Source organism: Molothrus ater, chromosome 15 (genome assembly GCF_012460135.2).
Source record: "Molothrus ater isolate BHLD 08-10-18 breed brown headed cowbird chromosome 15, BPBGC_Mater_1.1, whole genome shotgun sequence".
NCBI classification, from domain to species: domain Eukaryota; kingdom Metazoa; phylum Chordata; class Aves; order Passeriformes; family Icteridae; genus Molothrus; species Molothrus ater.
In genome coordinates, this window is record NC_050492.2 from 12,137,157 (window position 1) to 12,159,440 (window position 22,284).

At 54.1% G+C, this 22,284-nt stretch overlaps 1 protein-coding gene across 2 annotated transcripts; it reads left to right on the forward strand.

Annotated features, from left to right (window-relative positions):
* The first annotated feature begins 791 nt into the window (after positions 1-791).
* LOC118692125 (proton-coupled amino acid transporter 1-like) lies at positions 792-21,651 on the forward strand. 2 transcript variants are annotated; one of them, XM_036391756.2, is made up of 11 exons: positions 792-859; positions 4,258-4,405; positions 5,097-5,187; positions 5,784-5,872; positions 6,103-6,198; positions 6,914-6,998; positions 9,068-9,286; positions 9,526-9,624; positions 11,015-11,181; positions 16,098-16,267; positions 18,983-21,651. In XM_036391756.2, exons 2-11 carry the CDS (start codon positions 4,263-4,265, stop codon positions 19,249-19,251), a joined length of 1,428 nt encoding a protein of 475 aa, XP_036247649.1. In that variant the 5' UTR covers positions 792-859; positions 4,258-4,262; the 3' UTR covers positions 19,252-21,651. The 2 variants fall into 2 exon arrangements, with proteins under 2 accessions (XP_036247649.1, XP_036247650.1); XM_036391757.2 differs by having other exon boundaries at positions 840-923.
* The last annotated feature ends 633 nt before the right edge of the window (positions 21,652-22,284 follow it).

Below are 22,284 nucleotides of genomic sequence, written 5' to 3' on the forward strand. Positions count from 1 at the left end.
GAGCCCAGTTCCTGTGTGAGGGGCAGAGATATGCAAGCGCTGCTTTGTGATGTGGGGACATGGGGACACAGCCATGGCCCAGGGGGGCCAGCTCATGCTGGGGGGCTTTGAGGTTGTCACTCATCTGGGTGACTTTCTATAACCATGACACCTGCATGGCTCTGCAGGCCTTGCCCCAAGGCAAGGGGGATCACAGAGGCACAGAATCAATGAGCTTGAAGAAGATCTCTGTGATCACGATCTCACTCTGTGAGTCCAACCCGTGACTGAGCACCACCATGTCCCCTTCACCATGGTGCTGAGTGCCAGGTCCTGCCTTTCCTTAAACACCTCCAGGGATGGTGACTCCACCATCTCCCTGGGCAGTCTGATCACTCTCTCTGTGAAGAAAGCCTTCTTAAAGTCCAACCTAAACATTCCCCGGCGCAGCTCAGCACCTTGTCCTCCTGTCATGTCGCTGGTTGCCTGGGAGCAGAGCCCGACGCCACACGGCTTCACCCTCCCTTCAGGGAGCTGTAGAGCGTGATAAAGCCACCCCCGAGCCTCCTCCAGGCCGAACAACCTTAGTTCCCTCACAGTCCTGTGCTCCAGACCGCTGCCCAGCTCGCTTCCCGTCCCCGGCCGCCCCTCGGGGGTTCGGGGCTCGGCGCTCCCGCCTTTCCCCACAGCGGCCTCGGGACCCGCCCGCCGCCAGGGGGCGCCACCGCCCGCGCCCGGCCCCGCCCAGCCCCGCCCAGCCCCGCCCCTCGCCCTCAGCGCTGCCCGCGCGCACGCGCCGCGCTCAGCTGAGCCGCGGTCACGTGACGACGCGGCCGAGCGAGCGGGCCCGGCGGGGCCGGGCGGTGCGGGCGGCGGAGAGGTGCGGAACCGGCACCGGGACAGGCACCGGGACTGGCACCGGCACTGGCACCGCGGGGCTGCGGGTGGGTCGGTGGGTGGGGGCGGCCAGCCGCCTGTCAGCCCGCCGCGTGCCCGGAGAGCCGGGGGCGCGGTGGATGCGCGGGGTGCCGGCAGTGCCGCCGTCCCGCGTGGGTGCTCGGGGTACTGAGGGACTGCGCTGATCACCCGGGGTGCGCTGAGGGACTCGGGGCTCCGGAGCCTCGTTGGCAGCCCTTGTGCATGGGCGGGTGCTCAGGGCCTGGGGGTCCTGGCAGCTGACCTGGGTGCTGGGGGTGCTGGAGGCTGACATGGGTGTGCTGGAAGCTGACATGGGTGTGCTGGAAGCTGACATGGGTGTGCTGGAGGCTGGCATGGGTGTGCTGGAGGCTGGCATGGGTGTGCTGGAGGCTGACATGGGTGTGCTGGGCGTGCTGGCGATGCCCTGCAGGAAGGCTGGCACCCCATGGGGCTCCTCCGGGCGTGCCGTGCAGTGTAGGGGGCACTGCCCCCGATGTGAGCTGCTGGGAAGGGTGCGGGATGCTCTGTGGCACTGGGAGGGTGCAGGGAGCCCCACACTCTGCAGGCTTCAGCTGTGCTGCTCTGTGGAGGGGCAAGGGGAGCTGGGCAGCACAGCCTGGCTGGGGTGGGAGCTGTGGGGACTTGTGGGGTTTGTGCCCAGCAGCCTTTCTGGGTGCTGGGCCATGCTGTGAAATGTTGGAAAGGTGAATCTGGGGGCTTTCTGGAGCTGTGAAAGCACTGGGTAGCACAGGGACAAGAGGACTGATGCTGTGACTGGGAGGTGTCAGGCTGGCATGGTGGCCTGGGGAAGGGGCTTGTTGTTGGCTCTCCCTTGTGTCACGCTGAGGTGGATTATTATAAGTAGTGCTTTGGAAATGAAGGATTCAACATGCGTGGTGGGAAGCAGCAGTGAGTTTTGCTGTGAAGCTCACTTTTCTGGAAGATTTCCTGATCTACACATAACCCCAGCTCAGCTGGGGAGAGCTGTCACGGTCAGCAGCAAGTAACAACTTGCTTTTGACTTCTGGCATGGGGCTGTCACTGTAAGGGACAAATTGCTGTCACTACCCCCCCAGCTTTCCTAATAGGATGAAATTGCTTCTGTGTGTGGGTGGCAAAAAAAGCACATGAGAGTGGCTGAGGAGTTGAGTTTGAAGTGGGAACCGAATGTTCCTGCCTTTGCTGTTTTCAATCACAAGGAAATGGTGTAGTGGGGTTTTGCTTTGGTTTTAAATGTTTTTCTTGTGGATGAGACAAGTTTTGCAGCTTTTCCTTGTTGGTTGAGGTAGAGCAGAGTGCTCGCTCCCTGCTGCTATGCAACCTTTAATCCAGACACAAGGCAGGCAAGTCACGATGAATGCATTTCCCTGGCTCTTCAAAGCAGAAAGCAGACGGGCCTGCTTGAAAGGGAAAAAAAATCCACAGGGAGCAATCAGGCAGAGTGATGTCAGCACGTTGTGTTTATCTCAAACTCACTGCTCTTGGATACTCTGGATGCTGTGCAGGCCATCCTTGGGAAGGGTACCCGTGCCCAACCCAGTCCTGCACCACTTCTGCCCACTCTCCTTGCCCTCTGCCAGCCCATGGGGGTTTGGCAGAGCCTCCCAGGTTTCTCTGCTGCCCCTTGGGCTGTCACTGATGACAAATGGCTTCTAACGCTTTCCTTGTGTAAACTCCTGCTGCCGCTCTTCCCGGTCCCTGCCCCGCCGGATGGCCCTGCCTGCGGCAGAGCCGGTTCAGGACACGATTACACATCCCAGCTGTGAGGGAGGAGGCTGGGCAGGAGTGATGCATGTGCTGCCTTTGGCTCTGGAGTGCCTGCCAGCCTGCCAGCCAGCCAGCCTCACTGCTGCTCCAGAGCCTGGTACTCCATGGGACACACTGCTGCTTCCTGCTGCTGGTGTTGCCTGGTGCCACAGGAAATACAGCACTGCTGTTGTGGCCTGGATAACTGCTCCAGAGCAGCTGGGATCTGGAGCATCCAGACCTGAGGGAAAACTCCTGCTCCCTGCTACCCTTCTGATCGCCAGGCTGGACCCTCCCTCCCAGTGGTTGCAGCCCTTGGCTTGTTTTCCATGTAGCAGCCAGGTTGGCAGAGCAGTGCTCTGGGGAATGCCTGTGTGCTCTGTGGGTGGGTGAAGCAGCACCCAGGTGGCCCAGGCTGAGCATTCCTGGCACGGCCAGATGTGCTGGTCTATGCTGAGGTTGCATCTGGCAGGCGCTTGCATGACTTGGTGGGTTCATGAAGAGCTCTGCCAGGAAACGAGACAGTTTTTTTGCAGTAGTAACATTTCTCTGCTGCTTCCTCTTGCTCCCAGCTCTTTACCAGTGCTGGGGAGTGGGATGGGGGAGCACCAGGACTGCTGGAGCAGGTGTGAAGCCTGGGGCATGACAGCCCAGAGGAGCCGTGGGGCAGGGACTGGAACACCAGTCTGTGGCGCAAGAGCCTTACTCATAATTTCCCTGCCTCTGGTGCTCCTTCCCAGTGGGTGTTTGGGATACTGGGTGTGGCATGTGTGGGAATTGAACCAGCTGATTGTTTTCCAGACAAAGGCATGAGGTGTGTGTCCTTGGTGAGGCTTGTGCTGGTGCTCCTGGTTTGCTGGACACTGTTGGAGTTTCTGTTGGAGCAAGAGCTCCAGGCTGTGCAGGTGCCTCATCCTGGGAAGTCCCTTTTCCCCATAGGCACCTCCTTGGCTGTGAAACCTTTGGGGCAGGTGTTTTGCTGTCAGCACATGGTCTGTGCTCCTCACTAATGGGAGTAAAATAAATTTTTGTAAAAATTCTCCTTAGTACAATTTCTTCAATAAGGAAAAAAATAAAAAGGAAAAGAAAAAAAGAGAAGTTAGGAAACTTTCCCTTCCCTGGCAAGAGCAAACTGTTCCCTTGCAGCACACTGTGTGCGAGTTAAAAGCAGTTACACTTTCCTGGCCCATCCACTTGACAGCCCTAGTCCCAAGTGCCAGAGCAGGGGACACAGTGCCAGCATGTCCCCTCGTACCCCACTGCCTGTGGTGTCACACTCACCACCCTTAGAGCAGAGGTACACAGCTCCCATGCCTGACATGAATTGGGTCACATCCAGGCTCTGCCTGCAGGATCCTGACCCCATTCTGCCTGGGTGTGCCCAAAACATGGGCACGAGCCTGAAGGAAGAGCCAGTGGGAATGTGCCATGCACCTTTGACCTTAGGACATGCCAGCTCTGTGATTGCTGGGGCGGGAGCACGTGGCTGTATAACAGCCCTGGAGGAGACCTTGCTCTGGCAGTGCGAGCCGTCTCTCTGCACAATGGCTGACCCCAAGGTGCCTGAGGATGGGGCTGTTGAGCTGGGCACCCCTAATGCCACTGCCCCCACAGGGACCATGTCCACACGGCGCCTCCGCAGCGAGGACTACAACGACTACAGTTCCACAGATGTGACACCTGAGGGGAGCCCTCCTGATGGCATGAATGGCTTTGCCCACCCCGAGTCCTACCAGCGCTTCGGGGAGACCAACGGGACAACGTGAGTGATGCTTCCCTCCTTCCTGGGCTGCCTGGCACTGGGGAGGGTGGATGAGGTCGTGCTGGCTCCCTGCTGACTTTGCTAGAGGATGGTGGAACTGTGGTTTTATGGGGAGATCTCATGAGGGTGATGAGGGCAGAGCTGTGGTCCTGCCTCTGTGGGGTGCTGGCACCAAGTGGCAGCTGCCCCACTGTAGCTCTTTGCTCTCTGCTGAAGCTGGGCTTGCTGACAGTGGGCAGTGATTGATGCTTTTCCCAATATTTTCCCATTCCACCTTCATTCGATGAGGAACTCTGGCAAGCAAACAGCATGCCCACATTCAGAGCCAGCCATGGTCTGGGGGCTTCCTTGTGCCCAGGTGTGCAGAGGATGCTGTCTTTGTCTGACAGAGACTGATCCCTTCACCTCAGGGACTTCCTTATGCAGGTCCTTGGTGCTGGGCTGTGCTTATGCTGAGTTTTGCCATGAAGTTGGTTTTGCAAATGCCCATCCAAAATCTGTTTTTCAGTCTTTGCTTTCACACCTAGCTGGGTCCCAGCTGGTTGAGGTGGGTTCAGGGGACAGGATCATGACCTCCATGTGCATTCCCTGGAGCAGTTCAGAGCTGCTGTGGACCCTTAACAGGATAAGCTGTGTATGGTCTGTCAGTGGGCACCTGCTGACAGTGACCTCTGCATCTGCTCTCCCTCAGGTGGTACCAGACCCTGATCCATCTGCTGAAGGGGAATATTGGGACAGGGCTGCTGGGGCTGCCTCTGGCTGTGAAGAATGCTGGCATCCTGGTAAGGCAGCTCAGCCCTGCTGTGCTGGAGCTTGTGGGGCAGAGTGACCCCGAGGCACTGGGCAGCTCACATGGCCAGTGTTGGGGGTTTTGGGGCTTGAGTCCATGCCCAATCACCTCTCATTGTTTGGTGACTTGCCCGTGTTTGCACCTGAAGCTCTGTGGCTTTGTTTCACTGCTGAGACTGTTCCTGCTGCTCCTGCATTGTTGCTGTCTGGTATGGGGGAGGTCAGTGTGTGAGCTGGGCCTGTGGTTTCCTCTGCTGGGGTCAGGCAGGACACTGTGTCCAGGTCATGACCTCTTCATCACCTGTATAGTAGAGATGTGCAAAATAGTTTGGAAAACAATCCTAGAAGTGTTTTGCTACAGCCAAACTGCCCCAACTTGCTTATTTTGCATAATTCCTGCCAAGCTCGTGGCTCTGTCCGGTTACTTGGTCCTGGGGGGCTGTTCCTGGGAGCTGCACCAGAGCTCTGGTTCAGCCTCCAGCAGTGCTTGCACTCACCCAGCCCGTGGAGTTTTGTCTGGAAGTAGAAGGCACAGTGCAGCTCTGCCTCTGGCCATCAGAGTGCAGCCTTCCCCCTCTCTTCCCTGCAGCTGGGTCCTCTGAGCCTGCTGGTGATGGGAGTTGTGGCTGTGCACTGCATGGGCATCCTGGTCAAATGCGCCCATCACTTCTGCAACAGGTAAGGAGCAACTCCCCTTCTCAGCCCTGCAACTCCTACAGTTCTTCCCTCTTGCCCAAAAAGCCCTGGGGTTTTTCTGAAGCCCCTCAGCAGCAAGTTGCTCATGCCAAATCCTCAGTTGGGAACTTCTCTTCTTTTTCACAGGAACTGTTTTCCTTTTAATGTCACTATTTGCCTTGGGAACTAGCACACAGGGCTGATGTGATGATCCTTCTCCCTTCTCTGGACAGGTTCCAGAAGCAGTTCCTGGACTATGGAGGTGCTGTGATGTATGGGCTGGAGGCAACTCCCAGTGCCTGCCTGAGGACACATGCCATCTGGGGAAGGTACTGTTCCCCTGCCCCAGGCAGGGACTCGTCTTTGAGCCTAGCATGTGCTGCAACTGGGACAGAAGAGCCTCTGGTCACTGAGCTGTGTCAGCAGATAAGCACAAGTGCCATAAAACGCTCTTTGGCTCACCTGCCCTGAGTGCTCAGTGTCCCCCAGAGGGTAATGCTGAGGTCTTTGATCCAGTACTGTCCCCAGCTAGATGTGACTTACACTAAATATGTGGGATAACTAAGTCTCCACAGCATAACAAAGGGGTGAGTAGGGTCTTGCAGTGCTGGCCCATCTTGCCAGACATGGAACGTGTCCAGTGGCTGCTCCCTGCCCTGTGGGTGTCCCACATTGCATCACACAGATCATTGCCCATCAGGGGATGGGAGCAATCACCTGTTCCTGTGTCCAGGGAGTGTTGCCTCCAGCTCTGACAATTCAGCAACAGACTGGATATGCTGAACCTAAAAGGGAGACTTTTCTCCTAAGGCTGGTCCTGACCTTGTGAAAGGCTGAGAGGGGGAGACTGGAGAGCCTGAGATCTATGAGGTTGGGTGGAGAGAAGGTCCTCTGTCCTGATCACAGAGAAGTGAGCTGGGTGTGCTCTGACCTGTACACCCCAACCTTGGGGAGAGCAGCATTGCTGTGCTCTGCAAGTGCAACCCAAGTGGGCTCTTATTTCCTTATGATCTGGCTGACAAATGCTGTTCTTTTGCTTTCCAGGCGTATAGTGGGACTTTTCCTGATCATCACTCAGCTGGGTTTCTGCTGCGTGTACTTTGTCTTTCTGGCGGACAATCTGAAACAGGTTGGACTTACACCTCCTTCATGAGCTGGGGGGAGGTGAGAGGGTGTGAAGGTGCTTGGGTTTTTCTTAGCTCCTGTGCCCTGTTTTCCCCCAAAGGTCTGGTTTCTGTAGGATATGCTGCTCTGAAAAGGCCACTCCTCTGCCCAGATACTTTTGAGGATTGGTTTTCCTGTTCAAACAGAGCAGGTTTTCCTGAGAATCTCTGTGATTTTGCAGAGGTGCTGGAGGTGTCTGTGTTGCTCAGGAAAAGTAAGGCCATCCTTGGTGAGGGAACAACAGGAAAGGGATGAAAGCAGAGGGACTGTGCATTTTCTATCCCGTCCCCCTCAGTAATTGGTTTATTGGTGTCGATGGTAATGTGTAAGTCCCAAGACCTGCTGTGAACCTCTCTTCTCCCTTCCTTGGATCTGTTTGCATTCCAGTTTCTTTCCTCATCCTGTGGCTCTGAAGCTTAATTACATCTTTAGAGAAAGAGTTTCTTCCTGCCAGGCCTCAGGAGGAAATAAACAGAAACCCCGAACCGCTTGGCTGGCTCCTGTTCTGCAAGAAACTGGGGATAATGAGTCCCCATTCCCAGCCTCCACCAGCTCAGTGCCTTGCAGACACTGCTCAGCTTTTTTCCCCATGTGTTCCTGCTGTGCTCTTGCAGCAGTGCTCTGGTCACTGCCACCATGGCTGTGCCCTTTGTCAGCTTTTCAGTGGTGGCCATCAGCTTCAGAGGGGGCTCCTGGGGAGCAAGGGGGGGGTCCCTCCAGTGTGAGATTCTTCCTCTGCTCTTGCAGCAGCAGTGAGGAGATTCCCATTGTTGGGTGGCAGGAGGAGTAAATAGGTCAACACTGGTGATCCACCAGCCCTGAGAGCAGGAGGGACCAGGGTGTGTGCAGGGGCCAGGCTGCTGCTGGCCCCCACCCCTGGGAACAGCCCCCTGTTCTTTCTCCTCAGCCCCTCACAGCAAAGACTGAAGGCTGTCTCAAGCCTCAGGGGAAATTTTCAAAAACCTGCAAATCCGCACCAGTTTTTTAGGCCACAGGTGGGAAACCCCTTGGCTTTGGTTTTGGAATTTTTTTGGGTGGGGAGAGGGGAGTGTTGCTTGTTTCTTTTTGTGGTGAGGAATAGCGTGTTAGGTGGAGAGTCATAGTGCAGGTGGTACCTTGGGCGAGGTGCCACTGTGTTGGGCAGGGCTTTGGTTTGGAAAATGGCTTTGGAGCAAGCCATGAAGAGGCAGGGCAGGCTGGGGCTTGAGCAGCACTGTCCCATGGGTGCATGGCCCTGCACTGCCCTTTCCCACAGAGGATGCTGGTTTACACAGAGTTCTTCAGCCTCTCCTCTGGGGCAGGACTTGCTCTGGAGCAGGTTAAATCAGTTTGCAGACTGCTCTTTGCTGCAGTGACTGGACAGGACCTGGTACCTGAACCAGCTTGGTCATGGTTGTTTTGGTGATTCAGGGAGCCCATGCTCTTGGGAGGGATGGCTCAGCCACCTGGTTCCTAGGCCTGAGCTGCCTTTAGAAGTGAGCACATGGCCTGGAGTGCCTTTGGAATGAAAGACCCCAAGGAAAGAATGGTTTGTCATGAGAAAGTGAACTTGGGGGCCAGCAGTAGTTTGCAGATGTCCTTGCATGTGAACAGGGCACTGGGTAACTGAAGGACTGTGTGACTTAGAGAACAACTTGGTGCAGCAAGAGGGAAGGGATACCTTTGGAAATAGCACTTAGTGCCTCTTTCTTCTCAACTGACCTCGTGGGCAGTGCAAAGATGCAGCCTGTGCCTTCTGCCCTCTGTGTGCCTGGCTGCTGAGTCCTCCTGCTCGCTGTATCTGGGCTTGGGCAGGATTTGCTATCCTGGCTCAGGTGCCATAGTTCCACCTCACAGTTCCACCTCTGCCCCCTGCAAGATGACAGGGATTTGCTTTAGAGCTGTGTGAAAACACGTGTTGGTTTGATTTTAATCAGCTAGCTGTGCTTGAAGTGACCTCTTGAGGTACTCTGACCCACCTGGGATGGGCTGCTAAGATCTGTGGCTTTTAGACCTGTGTGATGGAGTTCACCAGGGCTTCCTGTGCTTCCCCAGGTTGTGTCTGCTGCAAATGGGACCACCAATGACTGCAGCCCAAACAGGACAGTGGTGATGACCCCCACCATGGACTCCCGCCTGTACATGCTTTCCATCCTGCCTTTCGTGGTGCTGCTCACGTTCATCCAGAACCTCAAGGTCCTGTCCATCTTCTCCATGCTGGCCAACGTGGCCATGCTTGTCAGCCTTGTAGTGATCTACCAGTACATTGTCAGGGTACGTGTGTACGGCTCCCCTCTCCCATTCCTGTGCTCTCCCATGTTTTGGCAGGTGGAGGGAGCTTGGCAGTGGGGCATTTGGATGCTGTGGGGTACTGCTTGTTCCTGTGGGCATGATGGTTCCCTCTGCTCTGCAGGGCTTTCCCTGCAGCGTGGGGCTGTGACAGGGAGTGATGGGAACAGGCCAGGTCTTCCCCATCCTCCCTGTGTCTGAACTCTGCATGGGCTTTTTTCCAGGATATTCCTGATCCCAGAAACCTGCCTCTAGCAGCAGCCTGGAAGACCTACCCTCTGTTCTTTGGCACTGCAATCTTTGCTTTTGAAGGCATTGGCGTGGTAAGTCTGGGCATGTGGCAGTGGGGATGCTGCACAGGAGGCTCAGCCCTGCTCGGACTTGCTGCAGCACCTGCTCTGCTTTGCAGCTGCAGTTGCAGCTGAACTTTTCTGACAGTAGCCCAAATTCTGGATGGTGCTGTTAGCTTTAGCTCCAGGCTATCTCCTGGGTCAAACTCTGGTGCTTCCATCTGAGGCTGGAAGAGCACGTGCTCCAAACCTCAGGAGGTTGGTTGCTGCTTTAGAGGTGGCTTTATCTGGCAGTAGATTGGGAATCACCAGCCTCTGCCTTGGGCTCTGCTGGCTGACCTGAAGATGAGGAATTGTCCTGAGTCTTGTAACCAGGCTGGATCCTGAAGTTGCTTAGATGGGAGGCCAAAAAGTGTGGCATGAAAAAATGTGATCCTTCCCTTCCCTTCCCACCCTGCTGCGGGGGCACTGAGATCTCCCTTTGGCAGCAGCGTGGCCCCAGCCTGCCCATGCAAATGGGCCTCTCATGCAAGTTGCTGTAAATAGACCAACTGTGTCTGTGAAAAAAGCTGGGTGGGTGGGTGGAGAGCTTAATTACTCCCTAAGATGTTGTGAGTTGTTTCCGGGAGCTCCCTTCAAAGGAGGAAAAAATGTTTTCATCTCTTAATATAAGCTGGCTGTATAAACACAGGGCTGGAGAGGGCCAAATCCATTACAGGAGGAGTGCTTACTGAATGCTATGCCCTGGGCAGAGGGTTCTTGCCAGCACTGAGGCACAAATGCTCTCTTCCTCTCTTGACTTGGAGGTGAAAAAGCAAATAAAAGTTTTTCTTGTCCTGCCTCCTCACCAGATCTGCCATTGTCTCTCTTCTTGAAATCAACACCACCCAAGGACAGCTATAAAATTGTTTGCTGAAGGCCTATATTTAGTGTCAGTAGTATAGAGGTGGGAGAATTACCTCTCCTTGCTCTTTTTATTGTCCTGCCTGGTTGAAATCTGTCCAGATAAACTTGCTAGTAGAGGAGAGTGTGTCTTCGTCTTCCAGAATTTACTGGGGAAAATAGGACGATGTGAAACAGTGGGCATGGCTGTGCTGTTTTGGGGTGCAGAGCATAATGCACCCAAGATATGGGTGGTTGGCATTGCCCCAAGACCCAGCACTGGGCACAGCTCCTGTCAAGGGCAGGGAGCAGGTCCCATTTTTAATACAATTGCTGTGCTCCAATGGGAGCACAGAAATCAGATCTCCAGTATAGTTTTTTCTACAGCTGGATTCTCCAGGCTCCACGTGGGACTATCCCATCCTGGCATGGTGGGCTGTGCTTGACCATGGGGCTGCCCCTCCTTCTTTTTGGGGCTGAGGGGGGTATAGAGGAACGAGCAACCTGCTGCTCTGTCATCTTCCTCCTCCTCTTCTCCCAGGTGCTGCCTCTGGAGAACAAGATGAAGAAGCCCCGTCAGTTCCCAGTGATCCTGTACGTGGGGATGAGCATTGTCACCATCCTGTACATCAGCCTGGGTGTCCTGGGCTACCTGCGCTTCGGGACAGACATTCAGGCCAGCATCACACTCAACCTGCCCAACTGCTGGTGAGTCCCTGTGGGCAGTGGAGGGACTGGGGGGTGTGGAATGAGGGGCCCAGATAGGCAGGTGGGAGAGAGGGACCTCAGTCCTTACGGGAGCTAATCTGGGTGGGCTTGAGGAATCTTGAGGAACTGTGCCATAGGCAAACTTCAAGGAGTTTGACAAGGATTGTCAGATGCATGTGCTGGAAGAGGCTTGTTGCTGTAGTGTCTGAGCCTGGTTTTGGAGCTCAGGCTGCTTCATCAGGGTCCCTGAAGGTCCCTGCCTGGGTAGGTGCAGCTCTTGTTTTTTTCTTGGAGCCTTGTGGCATTTTCTGGGGGCTCAGCAGTGCACTAACTAGCAGATGTTGAACACAACCCCCATGCAGCCGTACCAGAACATCACTGAATTGTGCAAAACTTCTCTTCCTCAAATGTAGCACATGAAAAACCAATCCAAAGCTGGGAGCTGCCAGAATGAGATGTGACATCTTCATGTGTGGGTTGTGTTCCTTGTTTGCAGGCCTGGAGCTGAAACTCCCACTTCTAGGCTCCACGTTGTGCCTGGTTGTGGCTCATCTTGAGCCAATGCTTTGCCTATGAGCACTGGTGCCATGAGAATACCCCTTCCTTCTGTGGGGGATGAGCTCTGCAGCAGCCTCCCAAACCTGTCTGTCCTCTGGGATCTGGTGAAGCCTCTTGAGATGCTCCAGTTTCTCTCTGGAGCCCTGATGCCTGACCCCATGCCTGCCTGCCTTGGGAGGGCTGTTTCTCCTCTTGCCAGGGCTGGTGGCTGCTGCAGCAGCTGCCCAAGCTGTGTGCTGCTCTGTCCCTGAGCATGGGTGGCTGCTCAGTGTCATGGCTCCATACTCTTCCACAGGAGAAATGCAAGCAGTCCTCTTTGATGGTCTCTGTTGGCTTGAAATCCTGCAAGAGACCAGAGTGAGACCTGGAGCTGGGGGTGCCTGTCCTCCACTTCAGCCCATCCTCTCTGCTCCTAGTAGCACCCAGCACCTTGCACTGGGACTCACTGTCTCACTGTTGGAGTAAATTTGGGCAGGACTCAAGTTTTGAGTCACTGGTGCTCCCACATGCTGTCCTGGTAGAGCTGCACAGCTGGGGCTCTGAAGACAGCAAAGGTTTGACAAAAATAGAGCCTGGTTTTGCTTTAATTACTGCTTTGTGGGTTTCTTTTCAGTTTGAGTGCATGGATGTTCATTCATGCTGGGTCTGTGTAGTGACTGCACTGCTGGATGTTGGTGTTGCTGTGGTAGATGATCCTGCTCCTGCCCAGAGCCTTGTCCTGTCCCCTGCAGGTGTTGGGAGCTCTGCCAGGTCCCTGCTCTCAGTGAGGAGGGATGGGGCTGGTGCAAGGATGTGCCTGTGTTATAGGGAGGTCTGAATCCCACCATGCCAAGCACAGGAGGTGTGAATCTCTTCTGCTCAGTAAACTGAAGTACAGTGTGGAGGGGATGAGATACTGCTATTTCTCCTGAAGGTGGAAAGCAGGTCATTTCCAGATTTGGGCTCTGCACATGCCTGCAATGATATCTGCTGACCTGAAATGCTGTAAAGGGGCTTCTGCAGGGAATCTCAGCTCTGTGTGCCCTGAGGAATGACAGTCCCTTAGAACAGGTCCTTAGAATGGGATTACTCTGACCTGCTAGGCTACAGAGAGAAGAGTGCAAATCCATGTTTGTAGGAGTATCCACACCTTCTGTCTTTTCTTAAAGTAAACTACTTTTCTGAAAGGGAAGCATTCTAAAGTTACTTTTCTAAAAGTAGCCATAGGGGTTTTGGATATTGAGAAGAGAGTAGCCCTTTGGAAGCAGTGTCTGGGGAAGCCTGGGCATGTGGCAGGCCAGCTGCAGGGAAGGTGTGCTGTGGTCCTTGTCACTTGTCACCCTTGATGTTTGTGCATGTTGCCTCTTGGCAGTGGATGTTGGACTTGGAAATGGGTTATCTCAAGTAAGGGCTGTGACAGTTGAGATAAAGCCTTCACTACCACTCCTGTAGATTAAACCACAGGTGCTGGGTGAAGACTTGCTCTTGAAATGAAAGTCTTGCCCATCCTGCCTCGCCCATGGGTTTTCTTCCTGGCAGTAAAAGGCTGGGCTGTAGGAGCTGGTCATAAGGACTGTGGGTGAGAAGTCATGGGGTTTGCCTGCAGCCTGGGAGACAAGGCAAGGATTGTGGTGGAGGTTCTGCAGCCTTCCTTAGCTGCAGCCATTGCCTGGAGGTCTCTGGAGCAGATTTGGTGAGTGCTGCAGGAATCGTTGAGTTGCAGGGTGACTAAGGACTTTTCCAGTCTCGTTTCTCTGAAACCACAGCTTCCTCAAATGAGGAGTGTGTCAGTTCCCAGTGCTCAGGTCTAACCACAGTGTCCAAAATATGGTGCTGCTATGCAGAAATTCTTCCTTGCCTCCTAGGAAGGGTTGCCTCACTGCACTATGTGAAGGGTGAAGAAATGCTGTAATGAGGGGGAAGCTGTTGGGTTGCATGTGGCCAGTTGAAGGTAATGGCAGAGCTTATGGTCCCAGGAGAGTATTTCACTTCTTGCAGCCTTTTGGGATGGCCTGGCATGGCAATCTGGCTGAAGCAGGCGTTGCTGTGGTTGGCAGAGTGCCTCTCCAAGGCCCTGCATGGGCCTTTTGTTTTCTGTGGATCAAGGGTAATGCTTGAATTCTTCCTCTTTTAAAGGGTATTTAAAACGCCCTTTGATCTTGTTGTCATGGTTCATGACCTGTGCAGGACAGGTACACAGTCTTCCTTCGTACTTGTTTTAATAACAACTATTAATCTTAGATTGCCCTGGAGCACTTTATGGCTTTTATAGAATCCCTTTCTTGGGAATGCAGTGATAAGATATGCCAGCCATGGGTTGGTGGCTCAAGGCTCCTGTGCACATGTGTGGCTGCACAGGTGCACTCTGGACTCTGGAGGTAACTTTGTGTTCAGCTTGCCTCTGGAACCTCAGGGTAATTCAGGTTGGAGAGGACACCATGGGATCACTGGGTCCTCTCACCAGCTTAAGTGTTGACTATCAGTAAGGACAGTGATTGCCTACCAATCCAGGCCCTGAACCATCCTTTGAAGATGCAGCTCTGTCTAATTGCACCTGGTATTCTTCTGTGCAACTCCAAGAAGAGCTGTTACTCTCTCCTCCATGCCTTCCTATTAGGCAGCTGAAGACATTAATAATATCCCCTTTTAACCTTCTCATCATGGTGAACAAGCCCAGGGCTTGCAGCCTCTTTTTAGACATCATGCTCCAGCCTCAACCATTTTGGTAGCCTGCACTCAACTTGCTCTGCAGAATAAGTCAGTGTCCTGTGCTGGAGTGTCAGGGCTGGACACAATACTCAAGATGCACAAGCCCCGAACAAGAAAATAATCTCTTGATCCCTGTCCTTCACCTCCTGGCTGTGCTTTTGCTAACACAGCCTGCTTTGTGATTGACCTTCATCACTGCAGGGTCCTGCTACTGGCTCATGTTCAGTCTGCTGCCCACCAAGACCCCCAGGTCCCGTTCTCCTGGCCCCAGCCCTTCACATGTGTGGGAATTTGTGTTTGCACTTGAGCTTTGCTTGTGACATCATGTTGTTGCTCTGAGCTGTGTCAGACATTTCCTCCAATTTGATCTTGCTTGGAATTTGATGAGAATGTGCTGCACTGAAAGCTCATCCAGGTCACTGATGAGGATATTTCCGTGATTACCCCTTGGCAAATCCCTGCTGGCTCTTTACTGTCCACTATGTGCCTGGAAATAGATACCAGGAGCACTTAACCTATATTCTTCTGGGGATTGAGGTGAGGCTGATTAGCCTGTACCTTCTCTCATCCTTCTTGAAGGTGGATATTATTCTTCTCCCAAGGCAATAAGTCCTCTCCCTGAGCACCCTGCTCTTTTGAAGATGATAAGGTGGCTTCAGGCTCCTGTTGGCTGCAACCTTGAATACATCTGGACTGGTCCCATAGACTTGTGTAACATTCCATTCACTTAGGTGATCCCTGACTCCATCTGTGGGAAATGTTTGACTCTGCCAGACTCTGCCACTAGTGTTCAAAGCTGCCTTGCATGGGAATACTTGGATTTCTCTGATTAAAGGCTGTTGTAGAAGGTGGGTGCTGAGACCCAGCATACAGAAGGGCACAGGCCCAAAGAAGGTAGAGGGAAGGCAGGAGCCAGATACATTCCTCAGCTTGGATCCACCCCTTATTTACCCAAGTGGTATGGCCAGGACCCATGTTTCCTGCTTGGTTCGTGTGTCTTGAGCTGGGGAAGGGTTAGGACCATATGTGAGGTAACCAGATGTTACTTCTCTTTTGGAGAGGCTTTTCTGCTGCTGGAAGCTGAGGGCAGAGATGGGGCTGGGAGGTGCCTTTTGGTCACTTGAGACGGGCTCTCTCCTGCAGCCACACTGTATCACTGCAGGATCTGGGACACCCTGCGATTTGACTTGGGGTGAGCCCAAGGTGCTGTTTGCAGCCTGTCTGCACTCTGCCTTCCTTCTGCTCAGCCCAAACTGCTCTTTTAACTCTCTTCCCCCCAAACATGTACCATGCAGCATTCCAAAAACAGCTGCTCCTTTTGTTTGATGGAGGAGGCTGAGCTGCCTGTTTACATGACTTTGCTTTTGGAACATTGTGATGTTCACTCTGCATGGAAGCCCAGACTTATCCCAGCAGTGCTGTCCTTTTCCCCCTCCTCAGAAGCCAAGCAGCAGCTGGAATGTGTAATCATGGCTGCAGCTGATACATCTTTGCTGTCTCTTGCTCCGTGAAGGTCCTTGTGAATTAAATGCATCACCCCTAATTTTCTAAGGATGTTCGGGAGTTTAGACCCTTAGCTCACAAAACTCCTTGCAGAGCATCCTTTTCTGCTGCTGATGTGGCAGGGGCTGGAGCAAGAGCCTGTCTCACTGTGTCCTTGTCCTTTGCAGGCTGTACCAAGCTGTCAAGCTGCTCTTCTCCTTTGGGATTTTCTTCACCTACGCCGTGCAGTTCTACGTGCCTGCCGAGATCATCATCCCTCCCCTCGTGGCCCGGGTGTCGGAGCGCTGGGGCTGGCTGGTCAACCTGCTCCTCAGGATGGCCCTGGTCTGTGTGACCTGTGAGTACAAACCTCCTTGTCTGACCTTCCCTGTGATGCTGTGGCACCTCCTTCCCACTGAGCCTTCACCCCTGGCCCCAGCACCCTTAGCCCTCACAGGTGGTAGTCCCTGGGCCTGGCTCATACAAACAAGGCACCTCCAAGGAGCAGCAGCAGTGGTCCTTTGCCCTCTCTGTATGTGACCAGTCTTCTCAGTAGAGGAGTAGGAAACTGCATTGTCTAGAAGTGACAGATCCCCATGGAGCCTCAGGCCTGGGGATGGCAGTTTTGCAGGATGTCGAGTCCCACCAGGGTTTGCATGGAACACCCAGCACAGGGTTCAGTGCCAGGGCAGCCTAGCCTAGAGGCTGTTTTCTGTAGGCAGTGTGCAGCCACGCTCCTTGTGCCTGTGTGATGGGGACAGGGCTGCAAAGGAGTCACTGACTGTGAGGGATGGGCTGTTCTTGTGCCCACACACTCATTGCAGCATGGAGCACAGCAGGAGGCAGTTGACAGGGGGGAGGCCATAACCAGAGCTCTGGTGTGCTGCTGGGCAGGTGTGCCTGGAGCAGCCCCACAGGGTCCCTTCCCTTCATGGTCTCTGGGGCCCTGTAGTGAGGTTTTGGTGGATCAGGCTCCTGACTTGAGCCTGGTGGACCTTTGGGAAAGGTGTGGAGCAAATCAGATGGTCTCTGATTTTGGCTGGCTTTGATTCCTGAGGACCAAATGCTTGCTGTTGTCAGCACAGCTGAGATGCTTGACTGAGCTCCCTGGCGTCCCCTGCTGAAATGGAGCTTTGCTCCATGGCTTGATGCTGCTGATGCATCAGAGCTGAGCATCAGGGACCTGGCCCTGTGTCCCAGCTGGCTTTGGCTTGGGTTTGAGAGGAGCAAGGTGCTAACTCAGGGTGGTGGAGCTGGCTGAGAGCAGGGTGCTGCTGCTTCTGGCTCTCACTAATGAAAGGCCTGAAGCAGTGCATTAACAGAGATGGGCAAAGCCCATCTCCTCTGTGCTGAGTTCCTGAAGCCTTGATGTCCTCAGAGGGTGCAGGGATGAAATCCTGCCCTGCTGGATGATATGCTCTGGTCACCCTCGTGCTGTGGGTGAACTTGGAAGTTGCTTGTGGGGTTGGAGCCTCTCCGGGGGGGTGTTGGGCTGTGGCAAGCCATGGAAGTGAAGGAGAGTTGGGATGGCTTTAGGCATCAGCAGTGCCCTCCTGTCTGGGGGTAGGGAGGCAGCAGAGGTGTTGGTGGAAGGATGCAGGTTCCTTTGTACCTCCTCCCCTCACCCTTCCATTAAGGGATCTCTGTGGCTCCTGCCGAGGATAAAAGCCATTAGGGGGGTTGCATGAATATTCATTGGAGGATTGTGTGGCTGCACAACAAGCCCCCACCAGGGCTTTGGCTTCTAAAGAGAGGATGCAATCTGGTGTATGGGTCTCTTTCAAGCTTAAACTTCAAAACCAGCATGCTTAAAACCTCTTTGAATTAATACCTGCAGAAATCAGACCGTTTCCCCGGAGGCTGAGGACTGCAGCTGGTGCTTCAAATCTGCTTGTTTTAGAGGGGAGTTAATAATTTTGTTTACTTTTGAGTCCTAACAGCAGTGTGGGGTGGGCTGAGGATGCTGTTGGAGGGGAGCTGCTCTGCACTCCTCAGAGGCTGCTGGAGCAGGGATGCTGCTTGCAGCAGAGCACTCATTTGGCTCTGTTTAGGGCTGAGCACCAGGATAAACTGGCTCAGGACCTTTGCTGCTGTTTCCCTTGGTGAAGGGATGGTTTATCTCTAGGCTTATCCAGATAACAGCAGTGTTGCAGTAGTGGCACAGTCAGTCTCCCAAACTTTCCTTCTTCTGTAGTTCCATGGGTGATCTTTGGCTCAGGGAGGCTCTAACAGCCTCTCTTACCTATAGCTGATGGCCAGGGAGAGAACAAATCCCTCCAGTAAGGAGCCCTGAGATGTCCCTTCTCCACAGGGGCTGCTCCACCTAGGCCCTTCTAGGTGTCTCCTGTTTCTAAGCAGAAAAGCTTTCATAGCAATAAACCAATTTATTTCTCTTGGTCACTGGTTAAGCACTGAAGTCTGCTTTGTTTGCAGGGGGTTCTCTTGTGTTCTGACATCCTTCTGTCCCCTCCTGGTGCCATGCAGGAGGAGGAGCAGGAATATCCCAAAGCTGAAGCTCACACTGCTAAGCTCAAGCTGTCAGGAGTCTCCCAGGGGGATTTTCCTTGGCTGCAGTTTTCACCTAACAAATGATTCCTAACAAATGTTCTCCCCCAGGCTGTGCCGTGGGTGTGCTGCTGCTGGAGCAGCTCTAAACACACGCAAACCACACGGATTGATTTGGGGTGGGGGGAGATGCCTTTTTCTCCCCTTCTCCTGCTTTTATGGGGTTTCTGAGAATTTATGGCTCCCCAGGTGTGGGGAGCAGGAGTGCTGGCTCACACAGGGGGGTCGGGAATGCTGGCAGCCAGCAGCACCCATCCTACTCAGCCCTGCAGCTCGCTCTGGTGGCGCCCAGGGCGACAAAAAGGCTCGTTAATTTAACAGCTTAATTGCTTCTTGGGGAGGTGTTGCTGGAAAAATATGCAGCCTTGTCTTGTGTCAGGGAGGAGGGCAGAGGTGGGACTGAGCCAGTGGCATGCCTGGGTGGGGTTTTGCTAGCTTTGACACGGGGAGGAGCCTTTCTGCCATCTGGGAGGTGGCAGCACTGACGTCGTGCTTGTTCTTTCTCCAGGCGTGCTGGCCATCCTCATCCCGCGCCTGGACCTCGTCATCTCCCTGGTGGGCTCCGTCAGCAGCAGCGCCCTGGCTCTCATCTTCCCCCCGCTGCTGGAGATTGCCACCTACTACTCGGAGGGCATGCACCCCCTTGTCATTGCCAAGGACATCGCCATCAGCCTCTTCGGCTTCGTGGGCTTCGTGGTGGGCACGTACGAGGCGCTGGTGGAGCTGGTGGCACCCGCGGCCACCGTGGTGAATGCCACCACTGTCCTGGTGCAGTGACCATCCCTGCTGGCCCCTCTGGGTGCTGAGCTGGGGCTGCATGGACAGCGGGCACTGCTCCCCTCTCCTCTTGGGAAGCGTGGTGGGTTTGGTCTGTGAGGGGATGGGGCTGCCCAGCACCACGGCCCAGCTGCAGCAGGATCCTGCCCTGGGCTCTGTCTGGAAGGTGGGGTCCAGGCTGGGGCAGTGCCTTCCCTGGGGCTCTTAGGGCAGGTGGTAGAGCAAAACAGTCCCTCTGTAAATAGGCACTTTGAGAGGTGAGGAATCCCAGGGATGTAGATTTTATTTTATTATTTTTTAAAATCCCAACCTTTCCATATTTCCCCTGTCCCTTCAGTCAGGGCAGGGAACAGGGACTACTCTTTTTTGTGCCAGTTTGATTTTTATTTTTTTTTTCCCTGAGCACTTTATTTTTACAGCAACAGACAAACCTCAGCTCAGGTTAGAGAGTGTGGAGCTCCCTCTTCACCTTGGCCTTCTTGGGAGGGTGGGCAGAGCCTGAGGTGCGGGGCATGCTGGGGCCCACAGCTCTCTCAGTGGGATCCCCATCCATGGGCACTGGCTCCTGCAGTGCTTCAGCTCTGTTTCCAGCTGCCTTGAGCAGGAAGTCTGAGCAGGCCCTGGAGCTGGGCACTGGGAGGGTTTGCTGACCCTTGGTCCATGCTTTCAGTAGTGACACTTCTTTATCCCCATCCAGTGCACAACCCAACGCTTGGCTTTCAGAAGCTTTACAGAACTGAGGTGTGTGGGGAGCAAACAGGCTCTGCCACAATGAGGGGCTGAGCTGGTCCCCTTTGGGTGGGAGGGGGTTTCCCCAGGGGTCACCACATGCTGCCCACACACCACAAGGATACATCACCTTGTTTACAGTGCCTGAGCTGGCCCTGGCACGCTCTGCCTGCCTCTGCAGGCTGATACTGAATGTCAAATCACACACAAAAACTCCGTAATATTTCTGTTTTTAACCTTTCCTCTCCTGGTTGCACTCCCTCTGCATCCTCTGCTTCTGCCCAGCTCCTCTCTTCCTGTAGGATGCAGCTCCCTGGCACCTTTCCCTGTGCTCCTGTTGCTTCTTTTGTCGTGGCTGGTGCATGCCTGGTGGGGATGGTCCCGTGGCACTGCTGCTTTCCTTTCTCTGAGAGCCCAGCTTCCTCCCTAGAGAGTTTCCTCACCTTTCTACTGGATTTCTACTTTTTTAAGACAAGGGAGCAAATGCATCCTCCACAGGACAGGTCGAACTCCTGCCTGCTCACAGCATCTCCCAATTGCCAGCTCTCTCTGGAGAGCTTTCATCCCTCATCCCACTGCAGCCATGTCTCCCTGGGGGTGGACAAAGGCTGCTGGTGGTGGGAAAGGAGGCTGAGTACAGCACCAGTGGGCTGTGTTCCCATCTTTGCTGGAGGGTGAGGTTTGCAGTTATTTTCGGTGTTTGGCTGGGTTCTGTGAGGGGAGGGCTGTGTGGAGCAGTGTCCCTGCCTCTCTCCTGCTGCTTGTGTCTGCACTGTGCCCCTTTGCTGCAGCTCTGGATGCCACATGCCACTATGTGCACCCATGGCCAGGTGTGGGGTGGGTCTGTGCCACGTCTCTGCCCCTTTCCAGCCCCTCTTTGCTCTCTGCATCACTTGGGGCTCATCTTGTCTCGTCCAAGGCTGTCCTGGGGAAGGTTTTGGCTTGGTCGGGAGCAGAGCAAAGCTTTAACTCAAATCCTCCCTCTGGAGGGCACCATGGGGATAGAGAGGAAGCACCCAGGGCTGGGAAGGGGCTCCAGGGCATGACACAAGCGGGACAAGTGCAATATTCACGTCCATCTCTGTGTACTGACCCCAGAGTGGCCCTTGGGGTTGGGTTTGAGTCAGAACTGTCAAGCAGAGGAGGAAGTGCTGTGAGGAGCAGGGGATGTGTGATGCTTCCCCTTGCCCTGCTAGTAGAGCACTTGAAGAAGGCTGGCCACATTTTAGGGACAGCTGTGTGCCAAGGCATGTGCCCAGCCTGGCACTGGGTATCCAAACTCACTTTGCAAGCAGCAGTGAAGACCTCATTTCCCAGGGGGCTGGGATATCACAGAAGCATTAAATGGGTTTGGCAGCTCTTCCCTTTTAATGGGGTGAGCAGGGGTGTTGGAAGATGGGGCAATTTGTGCTGGTGACTCAGGTGGTGTGAGGGGCTCTGCTGAGCCAGGGGTCAATGATGGACACGGAAACTTGACACTTGTGTATTGTAGGCTGCTCAGTAACCAAGAAACTTGTCTGTGTAAATATAGCAATGGTCACGTCCATGTCTTGTGCCTATGGATATTGTCAGTGTACAGCACAGGTGCCTGCCCAGCGGGAGAGCTGGTGCTGCACCTGAATCATGTATCTTACTTTAATCAATAAATATGATCTATTTTTTATGTGTAAAGGCTTTGGGGGTGTGAAGTGTGGGTTTTTCTTCCAAAAGAAGTGAGCAGGAGATGTGGAGCCCAGCAGGCAGCCAGGATCCCATCCTGTGCTGCTCCCACCCCCACACAGCACACACGATTTCCCCTCCCAGTAAATGTTTCAAATAAAAGTGTTCCAGCTTTGCTGCTTGGAAAATTTAATTTTTCTTTTGACCTCATTTGTGCAAGTAGGTTGTGGGCAGAGCTTCTGGGCTTGTAGGGCTGAGCTTTTCTCTGCCTCACCAAAGCTGGGCCTTGGTTTTTCATCTCCATATTTATGCCAAAAGTGGGGCTGCAGCTGAAAAAAAGAGCTTGGCATGTGAAAAAAAGATGGGGGATGCTGAGCTGCTGTAGATCCGCCCTAGAGATCAAAGGAGCAAAAGTCAGCCCACACTGGGAGACTGCCAGCGCTGCTGCAGCTCAGCTTATCCTCACTGCTGAATAATTCATGCCATTGCAGTGTGTCATTACAGGGCTGTTGGGAAATCTGTGCTATAAAAAGTTCATCTTTAGAAATCTGGCAGAATTTTTTCCTTAAACTAGAAGGCTTTTGCAGGCTGATGGGGACTGTGGATCTGAGGTGACCTGAATGCCAGGGCAGGAGAGACTGCTGA